This window comes from Drosophila guanche, unplaced genomic scaffold, assembly GCF_900245975.1.
Source record: "Drosophila guanche unplaced genomic scaffold, DGUA_6, whole genome shotgun sequence".
Classification (NCBI taxonomy): Eukaryota; Metazoa; Arthropoda; class Insecta; order Diptera; family Drosophilidae; genus Drosophila; species Drosophila guanche.
This window is the reverse complement of record NW_022995750.1, coordinates 3,389,682-3,410,017: the sequence shown is the minus strand read 5'-3', so window position 1 is coordinate 3,410,017 and position 20,336 is coordinate 3,389,682. Positions and strand designations below refer to the sequence as shown.

The 20,336-nt window shown below is 44.0% G+C and overlaps 1 protein-coding gene across 1 annotated transcript in view; it reads right to left on the bottom strand.

The window, feature by feature from the left end:
• LOC117586107 (zinc finger protein rotund) overlaps nucleotides 1-16,301 on the bottom strand; it is a 33,703-nt gene extending 17,402 nt beyond the window's left edge. Inside the window, exons 1-5 of the mRNA XM_034275968.1 lie at nucleotides 15,620-16,301; nucleotides 8,350-8,874; nucleotides 3,434-3,535; nucleotides 1,982-2,021; nucleotides 68-118 (exon numbers count right to left, since the gene is read on the bottom strand). Coding sequence (XP_034131859.1) covers nucleotides 68-118; nucleotides 1,982-2,021; nucleotides 3,434-3,535; nucleotides 8,350-8,874; nucleotides 15,620-16,144 — 1,243 coding nt within the window. The 5' untranslated portion in view covers nucleotides 16,145-16,301. The remainder of the gene's footprint in view (nucleotides 1-67; nucleotides 119-1,981; nucleotides 2,022-3,433; nucleotides 3,536-8,349; nucleotides 8,875-15,619) is intronic.
• Between the last annotated feature and the right edge of the window lie 4,035 nt (nucleotides 16,302-20,336).

Below are 20,336 nucleotides of genomic sequence, written 5' to 3'. Positions count from 1 at the left end.
ATCCCAAAGATGAGTCATTTCCCCCTTTGGATGGCTGTCTTGGCAGTGGCTGCGACATGTAACTCACCTTGTCCGGCCACCGCATGATGCTCCAGACGATTGTCATCCAGAAAGTGACCTGCAATGGCAATTGAGTTGTTTCATTACTTGGACTCGCGATCCGCGACTCGCGACTTGTGACTTGCGACGAGTTGTGTGTGTGTCAGCCGTGTGGCGCCGTCTAATGCTGCCCCATGGTTGTCCATCAAGTCTCGGCTATGCTTTAGTTCTGCTCAGTGCGAGTCGGAGTCGTGTCTGTACGCTGTTTATGTTGCCGCAAACGTTAACGTTCACTCACGTTGACCATGTCGCCACCTGACCACATCATCCTCTCTGCTGTGCCGTCTCCTGGCTATCTGGCTACCTGGCTACTCGTTTTCCGTTGTTCGTTGCCTGCTTTTTCCTCTAATTAAACTGAGACATTAGTTGGCCTCACTGATTGCCACTGGGAAATCGCTCGACTGTGCTCTTGCTGCTGTTGCTGTTGCTGTTGCTGTTTCTGCGGTGAGGAATTATGTGAAAATAGTTTCACATTTGCACGGGTTTTAGAATTTTTTTTCCCCTCGACTTACTGCCTGGGGGCGCCGCTGAATGGCTTGCTTAGGCCATTTGCGTGCAAAAATTGTGTGAATCTGTTAATGAGTTTGTCTGTGCTGTGCTGTGTTGTGCTGTGCAAGGGTTAAGCAGGATTTAGGGCAATCATCTACTAGTTATGAACATAATTGCCAGCTCCACTCAATGGTTAATGAGGAAATTCTTTTATAATCCCCCACTTGTGGCGCCCCAGCAGTTATGTCAAAAACATTTCTCTAATAAAACATTTGCAGCGACAATTGCCTGGGCATAAGCACACAATATATATAAATCCTTTCAGCGGCCTCCTCCCCTATAAAATTTGTGTTAATTACTGAGAGCTGGCCAAGTGGCGCCAACCATTTGCGGCATTTCAAATGAAAGACCAGTGGCAATAAGAGCAACAGATATATTTAGGGGTAGACCCATGCACCATCAAAGTACTAGTAAAAGTTTCATTCTAGTTAATTTTTTCGAGAGGAGAGAGCTAGATAGAGGTAGAGAGAGATCGAGAGACTGCAACAGAATTGCACACAGATCCGAGTACATCTACATCGATGGTAACAATGTGGCCTGATGCTTATCGCAGTTGCAGCAGCAGCAGCAAGATCCACAGTAGCAACAACAACCTTATTGGCCAATTGCCTAGCGTTGACATTATCGGCCTGAGATCATTGCCGCCAACGTCAACGCCAACAAGCACTCGGGAGTCCAGCCTCCGCCTCCATCCTCCTCCAGTTTCCTTCAGTCTATGGCCCACAGTCTCCGATCTCTAGTCGCCAAACGGGAGCGTGTTGCTGTCAATGTTGCAGTAGCAGCAGCAGCAGAAGCAGTAGAAGGAGCAGCAGCAACAACTAAAATGTTGTTTGCATTTTAGGAATTTATGTAAACATCTTGTAAGCATCTTGCAGCCGCAGTGGCGGCTACAGCAGCAGCAATAGCAGCAACAACTCCTGTTAAAGGTCAATTTTTGGGCTGCTTCGGATACTCCGTGGGAGTACATTGTCTTTCGGGGCTTTTGTTGTTCCGCGACGGGGACGGTGGCCCGCACGCGTTTTCCAATTTAACTTTTGCATTCTTGCCCCTTTTCAGCATTCAGTACGGAGTATCTCTGAGTGGGGCTTACGAGTAGATCGGTATCTGGTGGAGATCTGTGGTTCGCGCGCCGCGATCTGAATCTGCCTCCACTGAGATCGGAGGCACTGTGCAAATTCGTGATTATCGTTCGATGTTTTTCTGAGCAATTAATTAACAAGCGCATTGTTGTCAGTCAGGTTTTTCGGGTAGGTCAAGTGATTGGGATAGGTCCGCACACAGTTCGTTCACAGTCCGCTAACACAGTCCGGGGAACGTTCTGCAAATGACTCACCTTTCTGCAATTGGTTGTGGTGGTGATCGTTCATTTTGGCCTGAAAGGGAGAGGATAATTCATGACTAATCAGTGGAATTGGCTTTGACGGGATTCAATTGATTCGATTTGCGCAACTGTTTAGTAGTGTCTAATCCAACAAATGCCCGCTAATTGCTTGTAGTTTAATGTCAATTCATAAATATTCCACACACATTTAATTAACCTCGTCCACCTAACATTATTATCAAATATTCATTTTGCCCCTCGACAATCAAATGGCCATAAAACAATTTGCAGAATGCTGTCAAAATATTTAAACAAATTTCCTAATGATTCCCCTAATCGTATTAAAAATGTTGCACATGGAAAAGCAAAATGCCATGTGGCATAACAAATGTTTTCGCCAGCTGTCAGGATGAGTCAAAGCCAGCAAAACCAACCAACAATAAATGAATGGGGAAAAAAGGAAATCAAATTCGTGACAAAAACCGTAGACCCATCAAATCGAATAGTAAAACCAAATCAAATAGTAGCAAAAGGACCATTAAACGCATAGCTAAAGACCCGTGAAACCCATGGCGAACCGTCAAATCCAATGACAGAAAATCCTGGTAGAGAAAATATAAATAAAAATTCTAACCGACGGCAAAGCGAGAGTGATAGATAAAACGATGAATAAGACCCAGAGAAAATAGTAGTACGAGTAGCATAGAAAAAATGCCACACAGCTTTCGATTGCATGTAAATTGTGAATATGGGTTAAAGTCCTCTAGCTACCAGACATGACCTAGGACAAAACCCAGACAAACACACAGACAGACAGATAGACAGACGGTGGAATGGAGCGACGGAGCGACAGAAGGACTATCTATATCGATGGCTGGAAAATGGAAATCAAATAAAATAAACTCCCACTGAAATGCCTCATGCCGATGGCTGGCTTGTTGTCAAAAAATAAATGACAGCCTGGCTTTTTTTCTAAACAATTTCCATTTGCTTAGAGGATGAGAATAGGTCAGGGGTTTTCCCCCCCTTAACACCCCCCTGCACAAAATGCAACAAGAAAATATAAATACAAATATTGCAGCGGCAACAATAGAAAAGCAAAAACCCAGAGTCTGGCAGCGACCAGACACAGTCAGCTATAAAAGTATATAAACCAGGCGTTTGTGTGTAGGGGGTGGTAATAGGGGGCGGGTGCCACGGTTCGGTTTCGTGTGGGGGAATAAGGAGTGGGGTTGCATAAAAGGAAGAGGAAAAACAAATCCAAACGTTGGCGGCACGCGAGCTTAGAATTTGTTTGTTCTGCTCTCGTTTTCCGCCGTGTTGTGTGAAGGGTCTTGGGGGAGGGAGGGTTATGCATTTGCCATAAAGTTATTCTCCCGTTTGTTTTGCTAACATTTTGATACGGATCTATAGATAAAAACACCCATACACATACATACATACATATATTTGGGGGACACTTACCTCGTATTCCTGTTTCAGGGACATTGGATGATGCTCGCTGGCATGCTGATGACTGCGCGGCGTCGGCGGCCAAAGATTGTAATCGCTTATGTCTTTGGCATGCTGTTTTGTGTTTTTTGTTTGCCCATGTTTGGTTTTGTTTTACGGTCAGCGTTTTGTTGGTCAATTAGCGGCAGCATATGGAAATAGAAAAGGCAAATATGGGATGAACAATTTAGATAAGGATTCTCGTTGGGATTTAGTAAACAAAAGAGACTCCATGATGTGTGGAAATCTACAGCAGGATGTTGCTCATGTTTCAGTTGGTTAAATAACTAAAGATATCTCAAGTAAAACAAAGCCACAGATTTGACTTTTAATGTGTATTTTAGTGTCCTTTACTAATTTTTTGCAATAATAGCATACAAAAGATTATTTCTTTTTAATTGAAGCTTTATGTTAAATCATTTTTTACAGATAAATAACATGTTTGATTAAAATTTCAACAATGAGATTCGTTGCAAGCAAAACATATTTGCCTCGTATATTTTTATATATTTTTTTAAAGAATAAAACATTAATAAAATTGATTTAAAATTGGTATTTTTTTGTCCTTTCTACTTTTTTAATTCAGTTAAAAATATTATCTAAAAACTTTCTTTTGTTATTTCTATATCAATTGGTAGTATCTTTTCAAAGCCAGTGTTTTGTGGCACTTCAACAAATTGCAAATCATTAATATCTGATTTCATTAGCATTAATCCAATGTTTCTATTTTCAAGAGCTTGTTTTGTAACATTTCAACAATGCAATCCTTTTCCCATTGATCTACTCGAAACCAGGCTCTAATTTTTTGCTAAAATCCCAGAAATTGCCAACCAAAAAAAATCAGCCCTGTTCGAGCTCGAAACCAGGAAGAGAAGTCGCGTGGACAAAAAAAAAAAAAAAAAACGAGTGGTCGAAAGGCTCCGCTCGAAAGACTAATACAAATAAATGTGAGTGTCAATTGAAATAGAAAACCGCGTGCCACGCAATCGAGGTGTCAAAGCGACGGCGACGGCGATGCCGAGGAGACCGGCAAAAGTGCGGCGGCTTTTGGTGTTGGCCAAACGCAACAGCAAAAAAATATAAGAAACAGGCAGCAGGAGTAAAACAAAATAAAACGAAAAAAAGTGTTGCATAGCGCAAGGGGGAGTTGACCAGTGTGATAGGCTCTCACATATGTGGTGCTGCATAGTGTGTTTGTGTGCGTTTTTGTCTGTGTGTGGGTGTGAACCGCTGAGCGTTAGCACTCTCGTTGTTTTAGTTGCTTTTGTGGAAGTTCATAGTTGACCATCCTCTCGGATGGGAGACCAACAACCACCCCCATCCAACACTCTCTTTTCTTTCCCATACTGTAGCTCTCTCTTTTTCTCTCTCTTCCTATCAGTGCCCTCTCGCTCATACACTCTACATCGTGAAGCTGCAGCCATGACTAGTTAGTAGGTGGGCTAGGAAAAAATGCAAAGAGACAGACAGACAGACACACACGCACACACGCAGCTGCTGATGAAGATGACCAGCGCCATGGACATGGCTGTGGACATGGACGGAAGTCCTCTCTAACCAACATTGCCAGCCATACAGTCAGCAATAGGAAGGCGTCGCCTGTCCCCAAACACCCCGCCATCTACGATCTACGACCAGCCGGAGTTTGGGTTTCCAGCACGCAGCAAAAATGAACAAAAACCAAAAAAAAAGGAGATCCAAAGAAAATTTTCGAAAAGAAAAAAATGGCTCAGCGCAGCAGCAGCTTTCTCTTTCTCTCTCTCTGCCTCACACACATACACAGGACACTGTGTCGTTTTTCTCCTCATGCTCCCCTTTTTGAAGCTCCAAAACAGCGAAAACGTAAAAAAATTTCTAGGAGAAAAAAATCAAAACAAATTTTTTAACCCCTTCGAAGGGAGCAGCAGGAGCAGAGCAGCATCATCAGAGCAGAGATGGCGCGGGCAGAGCAGTTGGGCAGAGCCAAAGGGAAGGGGTGGTTGGGTGGCACGACGGGGAGATGTAGCTGCTGGACAGGGGGCAAGGCAGCGCTTCTATGCAATATAGAAAAAAGTGCAAAAAATTAGGCGGAAAACGTTGAAAATTTCTCCTCTTTCGGTTTTTTTTTTGTTTGTTCTTTTTTGCAATTGCACGTCCAGACTTTAACAGAGACTCAAACCCCAAAGCGTGTTGGGAACATTGTAGCAACCTTTGCAGGGATCTACGCTCCCACACTCCTAAGACATGCCCTGGTTTGCCCTCACCTTGCTTTTGCATTGGGTTGGTGTATATTTTTTTGTATTTTACACTCCTCTGTGCATTTCGTTTTTATTTAACTTATTTTGCCTTCACATCTTTTTAGTCATGTTGCCACTGTCTGCTTCTATTGATTTTTTTCGCATTTTAGAACTGAATTTTTTGTTGTTTCGTGTTCAAATGTTTGACCATCCGCACTTGTGTTTCATCTTTGTTTTTATCCTGCTTTTTTTTTGTCGCCAAACTGCTGCGTCCTGCGGCTGCTGGGCTCTGAGGTTAGGAATAGGTCTTTGCTGATTTTGTTGTCACACAAAAATTGTGCTCAACTTTGCTGCAATTACTTTAAAAATTGAAGTTGCTTGCGGTTTTGGCGGTTTTCCTTTTTGTATACATCCCACTGTTTTTTTTTTTTTGTCTGGTCCAACTCCCGATTCGTTCTGCCGTGACCCTGGCCCCCCCATTAGTCAGAGCTACAGCTACAACCTCCGGTCTGGACTCGTACTCGATTCTAGTCAGAGTTTCTGAGAGTTCATGTGACTGGCTTTCATTTCGTTTCGCATTTCGCATTTCACGTTTTTTCTTCGGCATCACATTGACGGGTTTTTGTTCCCACTAATTGAAGCATAAGTATTAATTGCAAAGCTTTATTTGAAATCGTGCCGTGGTTAAGGGTATACATTTTGGGTTTTCTTTGTTTTTAATTATTGAATTCTATGGGAAGCAGATTGGTTTGTTTAAAGCGCTTTGTCGGAGAAAATATCTGAATAAATTTTTCTTCAAAAAGTTAATCTAAAGTTTGTTACTACGCCAACCCCCCGGAAAAAACTGTGGGTTTTCTGGATAAATAAATGTTTTTCCTAAAAGTACGCTAACAAAATCAAATTTTGTATAAGTCAAGTCCTAGGACTAAGATAAATTAAATGCAATTGCTTTCAAAATTAATTAGTGAGCTTTACTGCCAACTTCGCCCAGCTTCAATCCTGGCTAACTAATTTCGCTAATGCAAGTGACAACAACAGCAGCAAAAAAATCTTGATTGTTGTACCAACAGAAAGAGACAGAAGCAGCGAGAATGGGAGAGAAGGAAAGGGATAGAGAGGGCATGAGGCCATTGTTGAACTTTAAAAATTAATTAACTATCCTTTAAGAATCATGCGGGTGTAGCAAAGTTTTTAAATGGTTTTTCCAGAGACTTTGCTAACGAGTCAATTGAATGGGACACAAGAGAGTGAGAAAGTGATACTGGGAAAGAAAGAGAGAGAGAGAGTGCAAGAGAGGAAAATGTAAAGAGAGAGAGAGAGAGAGAGCGAGAAAGAAAAAAAGAGGCTAGTGAAGGTGAACCTTTCTGGCTGGACACGTCGTTGTCCTTGGAGACAATCAATCTCCATTCAAAACAATAATTTCGCTGCTCCTTCCATAAAAAATGTGGAAAACTGACAAAAAACTCGTTGAAGCTCAATGAAAAGCAAAAGGGAAAATAAGGAAAAAAAACAAAGAAAGGGAAAAACTCTACAAAAACAATGTTTAACGCGTTGCGCAAAGAAAAACTTGTTTACATCTTGAAAAACGTAGAAAAAATGCTGTAAAAAACAAAAAGAAATACGACCCCAGCACTGTTCCCCCGTTGGCACGCGAGCAGAGAGCGCGACGCGTTCAAGGAGATTTTGTGGTAGGAGCAGAAGGCAAAAACAGAGCATAGAAAAACAGAACTGCAAAGGAGACGGAGAGCGAGCGTTAAGCAGGAGGGGGTGGAGACCACGCTGCTCAAAAGGATTTTTTTCAGCGTCGCGTCTGCTGTGGCAGGGGAAGGCGGAAGGTGGAGGGTCTAGTAGAATGGGGCAGGATGCTTTGGCTTAGCTTCGGGTACGCTTTTGGCCATGTAGCAACAGACAGTAAATGGTTTGAGTTCCAGCCAGTTGTTGGCCTGGCCCCGAAGTTTTGTCGAGTGAAAGTGCAGACCCAAAGGGGATAGGAAGTGGGGGGATGGGAAGGGTCTTTGCCCAACTTGGCGGCGTAACGAATCGCTATAGATGAGCTTCTGATATTGTTGAAAAAAAGGGTTGCGAGTCTCCAGTACAGGGGAATGGAATGAGTTCTGTAATGAGTTGACCTGAAGCTGGGCTTTCAACTTCGCTGAGGGTTAAGGTCGTTGTCGCTTGGAAGTGAACTTTGCATAACTTTTCAGTAGCAGTAGAAGTTGTTTTATACAATGTCTGATAAGATCCAACAGCAACGTGATAAAGTGTTCATGCAAAACTAGTTGATACAAATCTCAAAAAAGTATCTCAAGTTTGTCTTAAATCCAGTTAGCAATAGGGCGCTTTTTTTTCGTTATGCATCACTCATTTAATTCAGTTAGCCAGAGAAGTCCACTTGCATCTTAATTATGGAGAAGTTCCCTCTATAAAGGCAAGTACCCGCCATTGGACTCGGGCCAACGAGTGGAAACTGCAAGTGCCAACTGCAGTAGGAAGAAGAAAACTTGTCCCTTACTTTACGCCCCCATTCGTTGCTTAACTACCAAAAGTTTGTCCTTACGTACAAAAAAGAAAGGGAGAAAAATCACAAGACAAACTTTGGCGACAAGTCGAAAGTTGGCTTGAATTAGCAAGTGCCACGCCTACGAGACGTATTATCCTTTTGATGATACTCACATCCACATTGCCGTTCCACATGTAGTGCATGCCCACGGCTGCGGTGGGATCATGATGCGTCTGGCCCGTCATATGCTCGGCCATCACGGCGCTCATCCAGTGGACCAGTCCCTGGGTGGGGTTCTGACCCTGAACACCGCCGATCGGCATATTGGCAGCGGCAGCAGCAGCAGCTGCAGCGGCGGCAGAGGCTACAGAAGCGGCCCTCGAATTTGGACTGGAGCCGGAGTGGTGCTCCTGGCTTTTGCACGTGGCGGCTGCCGATGTGGCGTGGGTGGTGGTGGCGGCGTTGGCGTTGGCGTTGTCCGACTCTGGTGGTGACTTTATGGAGCTGCCAAAGTTCGGACGCGTCTGTGATGCGGGTTGGGTCTGATTCAAATTAATTGCGGACACTGAAGTCGCTTGGGTGGTGTTGCCTTCGATGGGTGGCGTTGGTGGTGTTGTTGCTACAACTTCGTTGTTGTTGGATGACCACGAGTAACTGTTATTGTTGTTGTTGTTGTTGTTGCTGCTGCTGTGGGGTTTCTGCAATGAAAAATTATTCCTTGTTTTAGTGAAAAGGGTTTTTGTTTTGTTCAACATTCTGCGTACAGAGATGTGTGCGTTGGTTAATGTATTGGGCATGAAAAATGAAATTGAATGAATGGAGCTGAGCATTTTTGATGATATTATTGTTGGCGGGCGGCTAGACCTTCCCTTTTTGGGAAACTTCCTAGAGGGTTACATATCTAATCAGCTTTTTTGGGATGTATTTTTAATTGCTGATAAAATTGGGGGTATGTTCATATAAGTATATGTAAGAGTAGCTCTTAATGGTGGTTGAAACTCTCTGGATAACTTTTTATTGGGTAGAGTCTCGGAAGTCTTGACCTTTCTGAATGGAAAGCAAACATAAATTGGCTTGTGCAAAGCTCTTAATTATCACCATTCAAAAAAGAGCAAAGGTTAATGTAGTATTAAGCATTTAAGGCACTCAAAATTATACCAAAAAGACTTGTCTTAACATTTTTGTGCAAGTGGATAAGTAAAACCTCAGAAGGAAACCTCTGACCAACCCCAATACCCTTACTAACATGCTGACGTCCAGAGCTCTTCTCAATCACATGCTGCTGCTCTTCCTCGTGGCTAGCATCTCCCTGTGGTGCCTGTGGCTCCGGCTCTTCCCGCTCCGTCTTCACCTGGCCGCTTCGCTGGCAGCGCTTCGCTGCCGCTGATGCGGACTCTGCGGCCGCAACGCAAACAGCCGCAGCAGCCGCCGAGGAAAATAACAAATTGCTGGGCAGATGTGAGCGGGCGGAGGACGGAGATGGTGTAGAGCTCGTGGCTGGGATGGGCGATGGCGTTTGGGAGTAGTAGCGGATGGCATCGCACTTCTGCTGCTGCTGAAGCACGGCGCTGGCCAGCAGACTCTTGTAGAATTCGGCGGGCATCAGGAAAGGGGATGGGGATGAAGAGGCGCCGCCCATGTAGTTGGTCAGCTCTTGGGTTTGGGTCTGGTGCCGCTTCAGATGATCCTTCAGCCGCTCCATGTCCATGTTCAGATTCGGATGGCTCGAATGGTTGTATTTGCTTATGAGTTCGTGCATGACAATCGCCCCAGCGCCCAAATGTAGGCAACCGTTTTTACGTTCCTTTTGTAGTCAATTTCACTTTCAATTGATGGGCACACCGGAAAAATCCGGAACGTTGCACGAATAGCACCCCAGCTTACAGCAATTTATCTAACTGAAGCACAGTTTGTTTGATTTTCCCACAAACACACACACTCGCACTCACACTCACACTCACACATGGGCCAAAAAAGAGTTGGAAAAACTTTTCACCCAAATTCTATGATCTTTTATTTTGGTTTAACTTTTATTTTATTTTAGAACGTGAGTAGAGGAGGCCGCATGTGGGGGGCTGTTGCACTTCAAAAACTTTTTCTACTAGTCGAGGTATCCGCTTCACCATTTTTGGTTGCACACAAAATTGAAACAAATGGAAATGATTTGCCACCCAGAAACTTGCCACAAATGACCTTGAAAAAGTTTCTCCTTAGTTTTTTATTACGTTTTTTCTATGTCTATATGGGTGTGTGTCCTTCATAATGGACATGTGTTGAGGGGATCCGTTTTTGTATTATTCTTGAATAATTTGTTAGTCTTATTTGTTGTGGATGTTTTGCTTATTGTTTAGCAAACAGTTTCCGCTCCTCTCTCTCTATTATGATTTATTTGTTTGGGTTTGGATGGGTTCTTTATTTGTCAGTTTGTTGGTTTACTTTTCATTTATGATGGTTTCATTTTGTGGCCGTTTGATGTGTGGCGAGAGTTTAGGTTTTTGTTTTGGTTGACTGCGATTTGTCACACGTTGAGTGAATAAATATGATCCAATGAGAGGTTTACAATATTCTGGGCAAGTTTAACGCATGGCAATTTTTGTTTTTGTTTTGTACAACTTTTTAATATCTTTGGTTATATGTATAAATATTTTAGTTTATTTATTTTGATGTGTAAATATTGTAGATTTGATTTATAAATATAGTCTTTTGCACTACGTGATAGGAACTTTGCGTTGCATTTTTGGTTGATTTATTTACTACAAGTTTACATAGTTATCTGTTTAGTAATATAATTTTTTTTTTGTGTATGTGTTTTTTTTTTTGTTATGGAGGAACTTTATTTAAGCTTTCACTTGGGTCTGCCCCTGCGGAGGGAAGATAGAGGTTGAGGTGTAGCTTTTGTTGTATCACGTATACGTCTTTCCCGACGAGACGCTCTAACGGTTCGCATATCACTCTATACTAGCTGTTTCGTTCACTTAAAGTATCAGACGATGCCGTAGTTTCAGTTAAAGTGCTGCCCCCGGTAAGATGCCCATTTTGTTGGCAGGTTTATGTTTGTTTCTGTCTCTGTATGTGTGTATGTATTGTATCCTAGCCCGTCCGTGTGTCCGTCTGCGTCCGTCCACGTCAGGGGCAGTCAGCAAGCGTGGGATAACTTGCAACAACTGAAAAACCAAACTGGAACTCAAAGTGCAGCACCATCAGCATGAGCAGCAGCTGAAGAGGCATGGAGCTGGGAAGCTGCGGCAAAAGAAAATTGCGAGCGCGCGAACTAAATGTATATACAACCACACACACACACACACACCATACACACACATACAGATAATGTGTATGTGTTAACGGCGATTCTTGTGTGTTGTGAATGTTTTGTTGCTCCACCGTAACCTTCCTTCAAGCTTCGCTTCTCCTTCCTGATATTCCGCTGCTGCTACTGCCGCTGCTCCTTCCTGCTATTTGTTGTTTCTAGAGCTTGTTCTCCCTTTTTTTCTTGCTATTTTATTTTATAATTCTCCCCCTTGCCCCCTTTTTATATGCACACTGCCCCGTTATAAAGACATACATTTGCAGTTTCAGCGCGGCACTGCAGCATTTTCCTTGTAAGAAGCAAACGAAGAATGAAGGGAAAAAAATAGAAAATAAAAGCTGAATTTGCGCGACGTTGAGTGCCGCCAAGGGGTGGCAGGAAGGGTGGATCTATGTAGGTGCTGGCATGGCAGATTGATTTTCTTTTATACGGTTTGCTCATGTTTGTGATTTTTATTATTTTGATTCCTCTCCTTTTTCTTGTTTGCTCCTTCTTTAAGATGGTGTGTGTGTGTGTGTATGTGTGTAGGTTTTTTGGAAACTGCAGCTCTATGCATCCTTCTGTATAGATTCTCTATAGATGATGTGATGGTGGACCTTCTTTTCTGTGTTGGCCGTAGGCGGGGACAACAATAACAGCATGTGCCACATTTCCTTTCACAATTGAATGACCCCGGAATCTGTTGTATAGACTCGGAGTAGGCGAGGGGCTTGAAAGGAGCCAAAGTTCAGTCAGGAGGCAATTTGTTGCCAAGTTATGAAAAAGTACGAATTGTGTCCATAGTAAAGTGTGATCAAATATGCTCTTGAAGGAATCTAAAGCCAACTATAGTGTAGAAGTTAAGAAGATTGTTAGATGTCTCTGAATAAACTCTTAGAAATTTGTCCTTAGTCTATAACTCATCACCAATCATATTCTGATCTCTAACTCTTCTAGATCCTAAGCCAAACGAAACTAGACATGGATCTCCATCAAAAGAATATCCCTACCAAGATAAGTAAAGAATCATTTTGTACCCCCTTGGCTCTGTTCTCCATGGAAATATCCTCCTATCATCTCGCACTACCAAAGATAACAAGCAAATCCCTTCTTAATCCATTTCACCCCTCAACGACCATCAAATTAAACCCCTCGTCCAGTCTTGATTAATTACGATTGCAGCCCTGCCTGCAGATGTCTGATGGCGCCATCTACTGTCTAATCGCGGCAGCTGGTGCTGCTTCTGCTGCTGCTGTCAACCGCGAAACCGTTAACCAGCAAAGAGACGCAGCACGGAGACGCGAACGCGAGCAAGCGAGCAACGTGGCACCGCGACCAATAGATTTGGCCAAACCCTGGCGAACTGAAGACAACGACAGTTGCACTCCCGCCAAAGGCAACAAACTCGGGCTGTGCCACATGCAACAATCGCTGCGTCGGCGTTGACTGCGACAGAGTCTTGCCAGGAGCAGCGGCAGCAGCAGCGACGCGACAGTGCCAGTGGCAGCGGCAGAGCAGGACAACAAAACTCGCAAAAAAGGAAAACAGACAGCGGAAGCGAGCTATTTGGTCCGGTCTCGGGACTCTGGTTGCGGGATCCCGGACACGGAGCTACGGGGCGGCAGCTCCAGCTCCAGCTATAGCGACTTATGGCCATTTTTGTTGTAAGTAGCAGCAGAAGCAGCAGCAGCAGCAGCGAAATGGCGCTCGCGAAAAGGAAACTCAAGAAGTAGAGCTCTGCAGCATGGAGAGCATGGCGAGGGGGGACGAAGGAGCAGGGGCGACAGCCGTAACAAACACTCACACACACATGCATGGACTACATGGACATGGACATAAAAAACCCAAGTAAAATTGTATTTTTTCTTGCACATGAAGCACAAAAAACGGCAGCAAACTGAAAGAAATACATTGCAGGCAGCGGCAACGTCGAGCAAAAAACGAAATAATAACAAAAAGTTGTAAAAGAAAAGCGAAACCGTGTGATGTCCTGGCGCACACATAGAGACACACACAGAGCCACACATACAGTTACGGGATACCAGCAGAGGCAACGCCGCGGCGACACATCGAAGAAAGGATAAAAACCATTCAGAGCTGTGCTGCCCACGTCGACGACGCCGTTGTCGTCAACGCCACTGCGCTGCCAGCGTTTCATCCTCAGCTCCAACGTTCCGTTCCGCTGTTCAACGCCATCCTGACCCCCGTGCCCCCTAACATTTCACGAGCGCCAATTTCTTTTCCTTCATTTTGTTTATATTATTTCCCGTTTTTCTTCTCACTACTTTTTTTTCGCAAGCATGCAACCAACCTTCAGTGTGCTGTTGTGCTTGTTACAGCTTGCTCGGCTATTCCTCTGCATTTTTTACCCTATTCGCTGTTTGCATTTTTTCTCTATTTAAATTGTGATTTTTTTGTGAGGGGTGGAGAAAAGCAAAGGCCAAGGGAAATCATTCGTATATTTGCAGATCAAAATAAGATCAAGATTGGCAAAGGACTAGACGGATTACAAATACGGATTCTTCTGTATGTTGTTCCATAGAAAATAAATTCTATAAATCATCATAGATGGAATTATGATTTTAAAATTCATAGAATATTTTCCTAAATACAATTTGTATCTCCAAATCGATTGAAATTATAAATTTACTGCCTGTGTAAGAGTACCATCGAAGTTTCCTATCCAACGTACAAATCCATCTTGTACTGAAATCTTTAGTAGATCTTATAATCATTTCTAGTCACTCCATCACTTTCACATGACGGAATTCCAAAGTATATCCAAGATTACTCTACTGCAATGCATTTTGCTAAGCCGATTTGCTCAAAAAGAACTATGACAAAGGGCAAGGAGTCTCCCTCAACCGTGTGCTGCCACAACCTCTGTTGCAGTTGCACTTGCAGCGCTGGCAACGGCGCAGTTGACGCTGCGCGGGCAGCAGGCCAGCGCATGAGGAAAACGGGGGGAAAAACGGAAACTAAATCCTGTCCAGGAGCATATGTTTTTATGTGTATGTGTTTGGAGCGCTGTTTTCCTTTTTATGTGCTAGGATTTCGAGCTGCCCTTTTTACAACCACACATACATTACACATACACATACGTAGTGGCAGCTTGTATGTGGCTGTGCAGTATCCTTGTGGCATGGCTGATAAGCGTAAGGAACGTGTGTCCTTTTTGCATTGTGAGAGAGCTAAAGAAAATGGTCTTGGCCTTTAGGACACATGATGGGGTCGGTCTCTGTGCAATGAAGATATGGCAAAAGGAATTGCTTTTCGCTGATAATTGAAATGTATGTATGAAAAAGGATGTGTGGGGGTTCTGGGTTAAATAGATAAAAGTCAAGCTATGCGCAGGATAAGTACTCGTAGAAGTAAATGGATTTGATATGCGGAAAATGGTAATATATCAACAGAATATCTTCGTAATATTCCTCATGGCATGAGCATGTAAATTCAGATACAAAATCCTAAGAAGTTTCTCTCTCACATTTCATATTTGGCGACTCCACAAGTGGCTAAGCTTTGCCAGCACTTCAGCCCCTCCTGTACACCTTGCGAATGGCCACCTGTTGAGGTCCTTTATTATTTTTCCACTTGACCTCCAATCCATTAGAAGCAAAACCGTTCAAGTCAATTGCCATTCATCGGCGGAAAGCTTTGAAAGCCATACAATTATGGCACATCCTGTTCACGAACCACGAGGACAAAAAGTATCCTTGACAAGCCCATAAAAACCCCCGTCAAAGCTTGAGTGTTTTTCCCCCGAAAAGGGCCACTCGAAAGCACTCGCTCTCTGCCTTTGCTCTTACACTCCCCCATAAGAGAGCGGTGTGTGTGTGTGTTCGCTCTTTCACGTGCTCTTCGCTTTGGGGGCGTGTTTGTTTTCGCGTTTTTTACTCGCTTTCCAATTGCGTCTGTTGTTGTTATTTTTTGCTGTTTCCCCCACTCGAGTTTTAAGTGTTATTGGATGATTTTATGGAAATTGATTTGGGGCACGCCCCTTGTTCGGTGTATGGAGAGGGGGGAGGTTGGGTGCTTGCAAGTGCAGCAGCTGCTCGAATGGGGTTTTTCTGGGCCTATCTTAACCCCTTATTTAACATAATAACATTATCTCTACGAATACTCGTAGTCGTACTCTTACAGCCACTGGTACTCACCCGAAAGTTATGCGTGTGCTGGTCGACTGGGCAGTCAAGGCTCAGGGAATAATCCTCGACGACGGCTCCCAGGGACGACGCCTCGCCAAAGACCTGCTCGATCTTGATCGACGGACTGGTGAGCAGGGGCGTGTTGTTGGCGTTGTTGGCTCCACCGTTCGTGGCAACGGTGGCTGCTGCTGCAGCTGCGGCAGCGGCGGCTGCGGCGGCGGCGGCAAAGGTGCCCTCAACGATTAGTGGCTGCCCCTCGCCGCCACTCTGACAGGCACCGACGACTCCAACTGTTGGACCAACGTTGCAGGGCGTTGCTGGGGCGCAGGGTGTGCACGGTGTGGGCGTGGCCGGGCCCGGAGCATGTCCATCATGGTAGGGTGTCACCACGAACGAGGGATACGAGCGAAACTGATGGTAGTCAGTGTGATGGCCGTGGTGGCTGTGCCCGGCTGCTCCGTGATGGGAATGGGTATGGGTGTGTGGATGATGCGCCAACTGTGGTCCTTTGTACCAGGTACCATGCATAATCATTTAAGCAAGTTCGATTGCCGGTTGTGTGAGGCGATGCTCACTTTCCTATTAACTCGCTTCCACTCTTCTCCTGGCGTGTAATCAATATTCAATTTAGCTTTCCATTAGGTTTTGGTTTTGGACTTCGAGACTTTGGATATACGAGTCTTCGTATTCGTTTTCGTATTTAAACTGGAATTTTGCAATCACTGTGTTTGAGAAATTGGCTTGGAAATGGGGATACGGAGAAAGTCAATTGGTTAACCAGTGCAAACATTTGGCCCATGAAATAGTCTAAACTTGGCACAAGTTTTGGGAACTGAATGGGAAACCCCAAAGGAATACGGTCCTAATATGATTGTGTAACCTTAATGATTATGAAGACTTTATTTGAAGACTGACTTCGGCCCCATAAAGAGACTCTTTCTCAACAGACTTTCCATTTATGTATCCAAAGTTAGGAGACGCCCAAAAGACGCCATTACATACTGGAGTACAGGCCGAATTGCCTATCATGGATATGGTTTAACGATCTCTAAAGGCAGAAAGGCATTTAACATACTGACAAACTTTGCATAGACTTATAGAAATTCTGGTACAATCCCTAATCCGAATGGACTAACTCAGCAATCCCAGCTTTGTCGTAAAAGTAAATATCCGAAATTATCCACACTCGGAAAAGAGAGTTTCTAGCTAATGAGCGCTCAAAACTGCTTTCTTTTATATAATTCAGTCTATGATCTAAGCTGCAAGCATGATCCACCATATTTCCTTATTCCTATAATCTTAATCAATCTATTTCCATTGATTAACCATTTGACTTTCCTTACACCCACACTTTATATATTTCTCATAATTACCACTTGATAGGTGGACACTTGGAATGAAGAGAATATTCAATATTCATACACTTCCATTCACTTTACTCGCACTCTGACCCTTGTTCACAGTTGAACACTTTTTGGAACCCGTTTATGGCGGCTTTCAATGTATTGACACTTGGGTCTGGCTACCCTTTTTGAGGATTATTGCTCCTGACGTGTGGTGATAACAATTTTGAACTTCACTTTACTCGCTTTTTAATTGTGATACAGAAACAGCTGCACTCGCGGAATGACGAAAATGCATTGCACTTTGCGACAGAATTCTTCACGGATTCGCGGGGCAAAAACTGGCACTGTCACTAGCGTTGGGACTGAAACAGAAACAGGGACTGCAAACAGGGACTGCAAACAGGGAATGCAAACAGGCACTGGGACTGGGGCTGGCACCACGAGTAAGACTGCCACTGCAGTCGTTGAAGAGTGCACTTGGCTGAAACGCGCGCGCGAAAGTGGCTTGTGGACAGTGGCTAGTGGCCAGCAGTTTAGCTCAGTTGAGTTCAGTTCAGTTGTGTTCGGGCCAGGTCGTCCAGGCCGGGGCTTAATTTAGCTTAGCGGCAGGCAGAAGAAGACGGCTGGAAGGCGGCAGCAGAGGCGGCACAGCAGCAGGCACAAAAAGTTGCTGCCAGCTCGCAAGAATTCCGAACTCGAATGCTGAGTGCGGCCACGAAAAAAACATTCAAATGCCTCGCACGGTACGGCTCGCCGCCAAATCGCAGCGACGACGATAGCAGAAGCAGCAGGCAGCCCCACAGCTCTCGTTCTCTCTTTCTCTCAAATTCTCTCTGTCCCTCTTTTACCTGCTCTCTTGCCGTGACTGTAGTACACTCGCTCTCGCTCTCGCTCTGATGGGGGGCAGCAGCCAGTCTCGCGGCTCAGTCATGGGGCAGCTTTTGGGGCAGACGGCGACGCATGCGCAACAGCTTTTTACTCCTTCTGCAAACAAAAAACTAGTTCTGTCTCTCCCTCTCTGTTGGTCTCTCTTTCTCTTTTTCTCTCTCTCCATCTCTCTCTGCGTGTCTCTCTAAAAAATTGTTTGTGGTTTTTCGTGTGCTTCACTGCTTGGGTTTTTGTGCTGTGAGTCTCTTGAGCAAACTCTGATTTGATTTTGGCCTTTTTGCTTGAGTGGATTTCCTTTTCTCTTGACTTTGAGCATGAATGAGCATGTTCCGCGCTGTTTTTATGGCTAAATCTTTATGGCAAGGAGGCGTGGGCGTTATAATGACTAAAAATGAAAGTTCAATTGAGGAAAAATGACACCAAGATCATGAATTACAAAACATATTCATCAAGCACTCATTGAGTTTGTGATTTGCCTTTCGTGAAGTTCCAGTTCAGTCTTCCCCATTCCAACAAAAAAATTATGTGTACTAAATTTTGTTTGTGTTTTTGATATTTTCGTTAATTTTTCTCTAATTTGCGGTTTTGCCATTTTCCTAATTCCTAATGTCTGAAGATCAGCCAACTGCTGAAGGTTCACAACAGCTCCTGGAGGAACAGGTTCAACAGCCTTCAAATGCTGATACGAGGGGAGGTTCCGATGCTGATGTGCAGCCATCATCAACAGGCGGGAGTCTGGGACCATCCCAGACTGCCAGCAAGCAATACTTGGAAGATTCAAAACCAAAACCGCCGGAGAAGCAAAACCCAGATAAAGAGAAAGAGAAAAAGAAAAAGCCCAGTGACGGTGGAAACTATTGGGAACTTGGTCGAGGGATCATATTCTTTTGCGTTGGAAGCATCATCACCTACAATCTGACGGGCATTGTTCTGGATTAAAGAAACTATTTTGGATGCTACCTAAATTCGAGTGTAGATGTATTTACAGTATTTAAAGCAATCCAGCGAGGAACCATGAATACAAGCAAAGCTGTGCCAATGGGTCTCGCACGCCGCTCTCCTGTTGGATAGCGATAATACATATGTACCTATTTCCGCAGAATAGGATCGTTCCGGAAATTATCAGCGTTATACTCATTATGGGAACTGGCCCAAAGCGAATGACGAGGATACCAAAAACCTGCTTTCACATTCGTCATTTTTCTTAGCCTATTCAGCCAGGCACCCTTACAACTTTACCCAACAAGACGTTGAGCTACACCACTGACCATACAATCTGCAGAAACAAAACACACAGCATTCTTACACCAGTACTAATTCTGTATGACGATGCATTCTAGGATATCGCCAGTAGACATTGTATTTTTGTTTTAGTTTAGACTTTTTTTAACACTTCTAAACCGAATCAATCTTGATGTTCGCTATGTAAGAAATGGCAAAGTTAAATAGAAAAAATTCGACACCTACATCCCCTCTCAAGTCCATAATTTTCATAATTTTGAAGCAAAAAGCACACGAAAAAATCCGTCCGCATCCGTCGCCCATTAGCCCATTGACCAACTTCGATGGCGCATTGTACGCGTAGTAATGAGTTTTTAATACATGTAATATTCAAATTAAAAATCCACAAAAACTCCTCTAAAGACACCGCACAAAAACGGAATGCAATTTTTTTACAGCTTATAATCGCACACATATTCATTTCAACCGGCGGCAGCCCAAAGGCGGAAAAAAGCATATCACTCATACGCAATGTAAACCAAGCTCAAGAGCAAGCCACACAAAAACCAACAACGCGCTCTTAAAAAAACTCTCAAGCACAAAAAAGAGAGACAACAATAAAGAGAGAGCATGACTGAGAGGGAGAGAGAGAGTGAGGAATGAGGCATGTGCGAGCAGTGCGGCATTCAAGTGAAGGCGGTGGAATTTTTATTGGAGCACTTGGTTTATTTCTTTTTCTGGTGCTCGCCTTTGGATTGGCATTCTTTTTTCAACGTATTTTGTTTTTTTTTCTGGTTTATTTCCCTTTTGACAAGGCATTTTTTATGGGCACAGACATGTGTCGCTGGCGGGTGGGAATCGGCCATTGCCTGGAGGGAGATTTTTCCCGATTTTTCGGCCTGCTTCGGTTCTGTGACAACTGCAACTGTCATTCCCTGGGGTGCACCAGAGCCAGTCGTAATACATAAAATTAAACTGCAGCTCCTGCGGCCATAGGAAGGCCATTTATTTCAGTTAATCAATGCAATTGGCTCGTCGTTCACCTGGGCCTCAGAATACCCTTAGGTCTGAATGGAGTATGTCAAATATGCTGTAGGCTTGCCCTTACAATGTGTAGCCTTCTCCAATTTTGAATTACTAGGAAATTGCTTCATTTAGCGCTCTGTTTTGCCATGGTCTGCCGCCGGGCTGTGCCCCATTGGCACTACTACCGCCACTGCAATGGCACATCAAGTGAATGTCCTCCAGTTTCCCTTGCAGCTTATTGACTA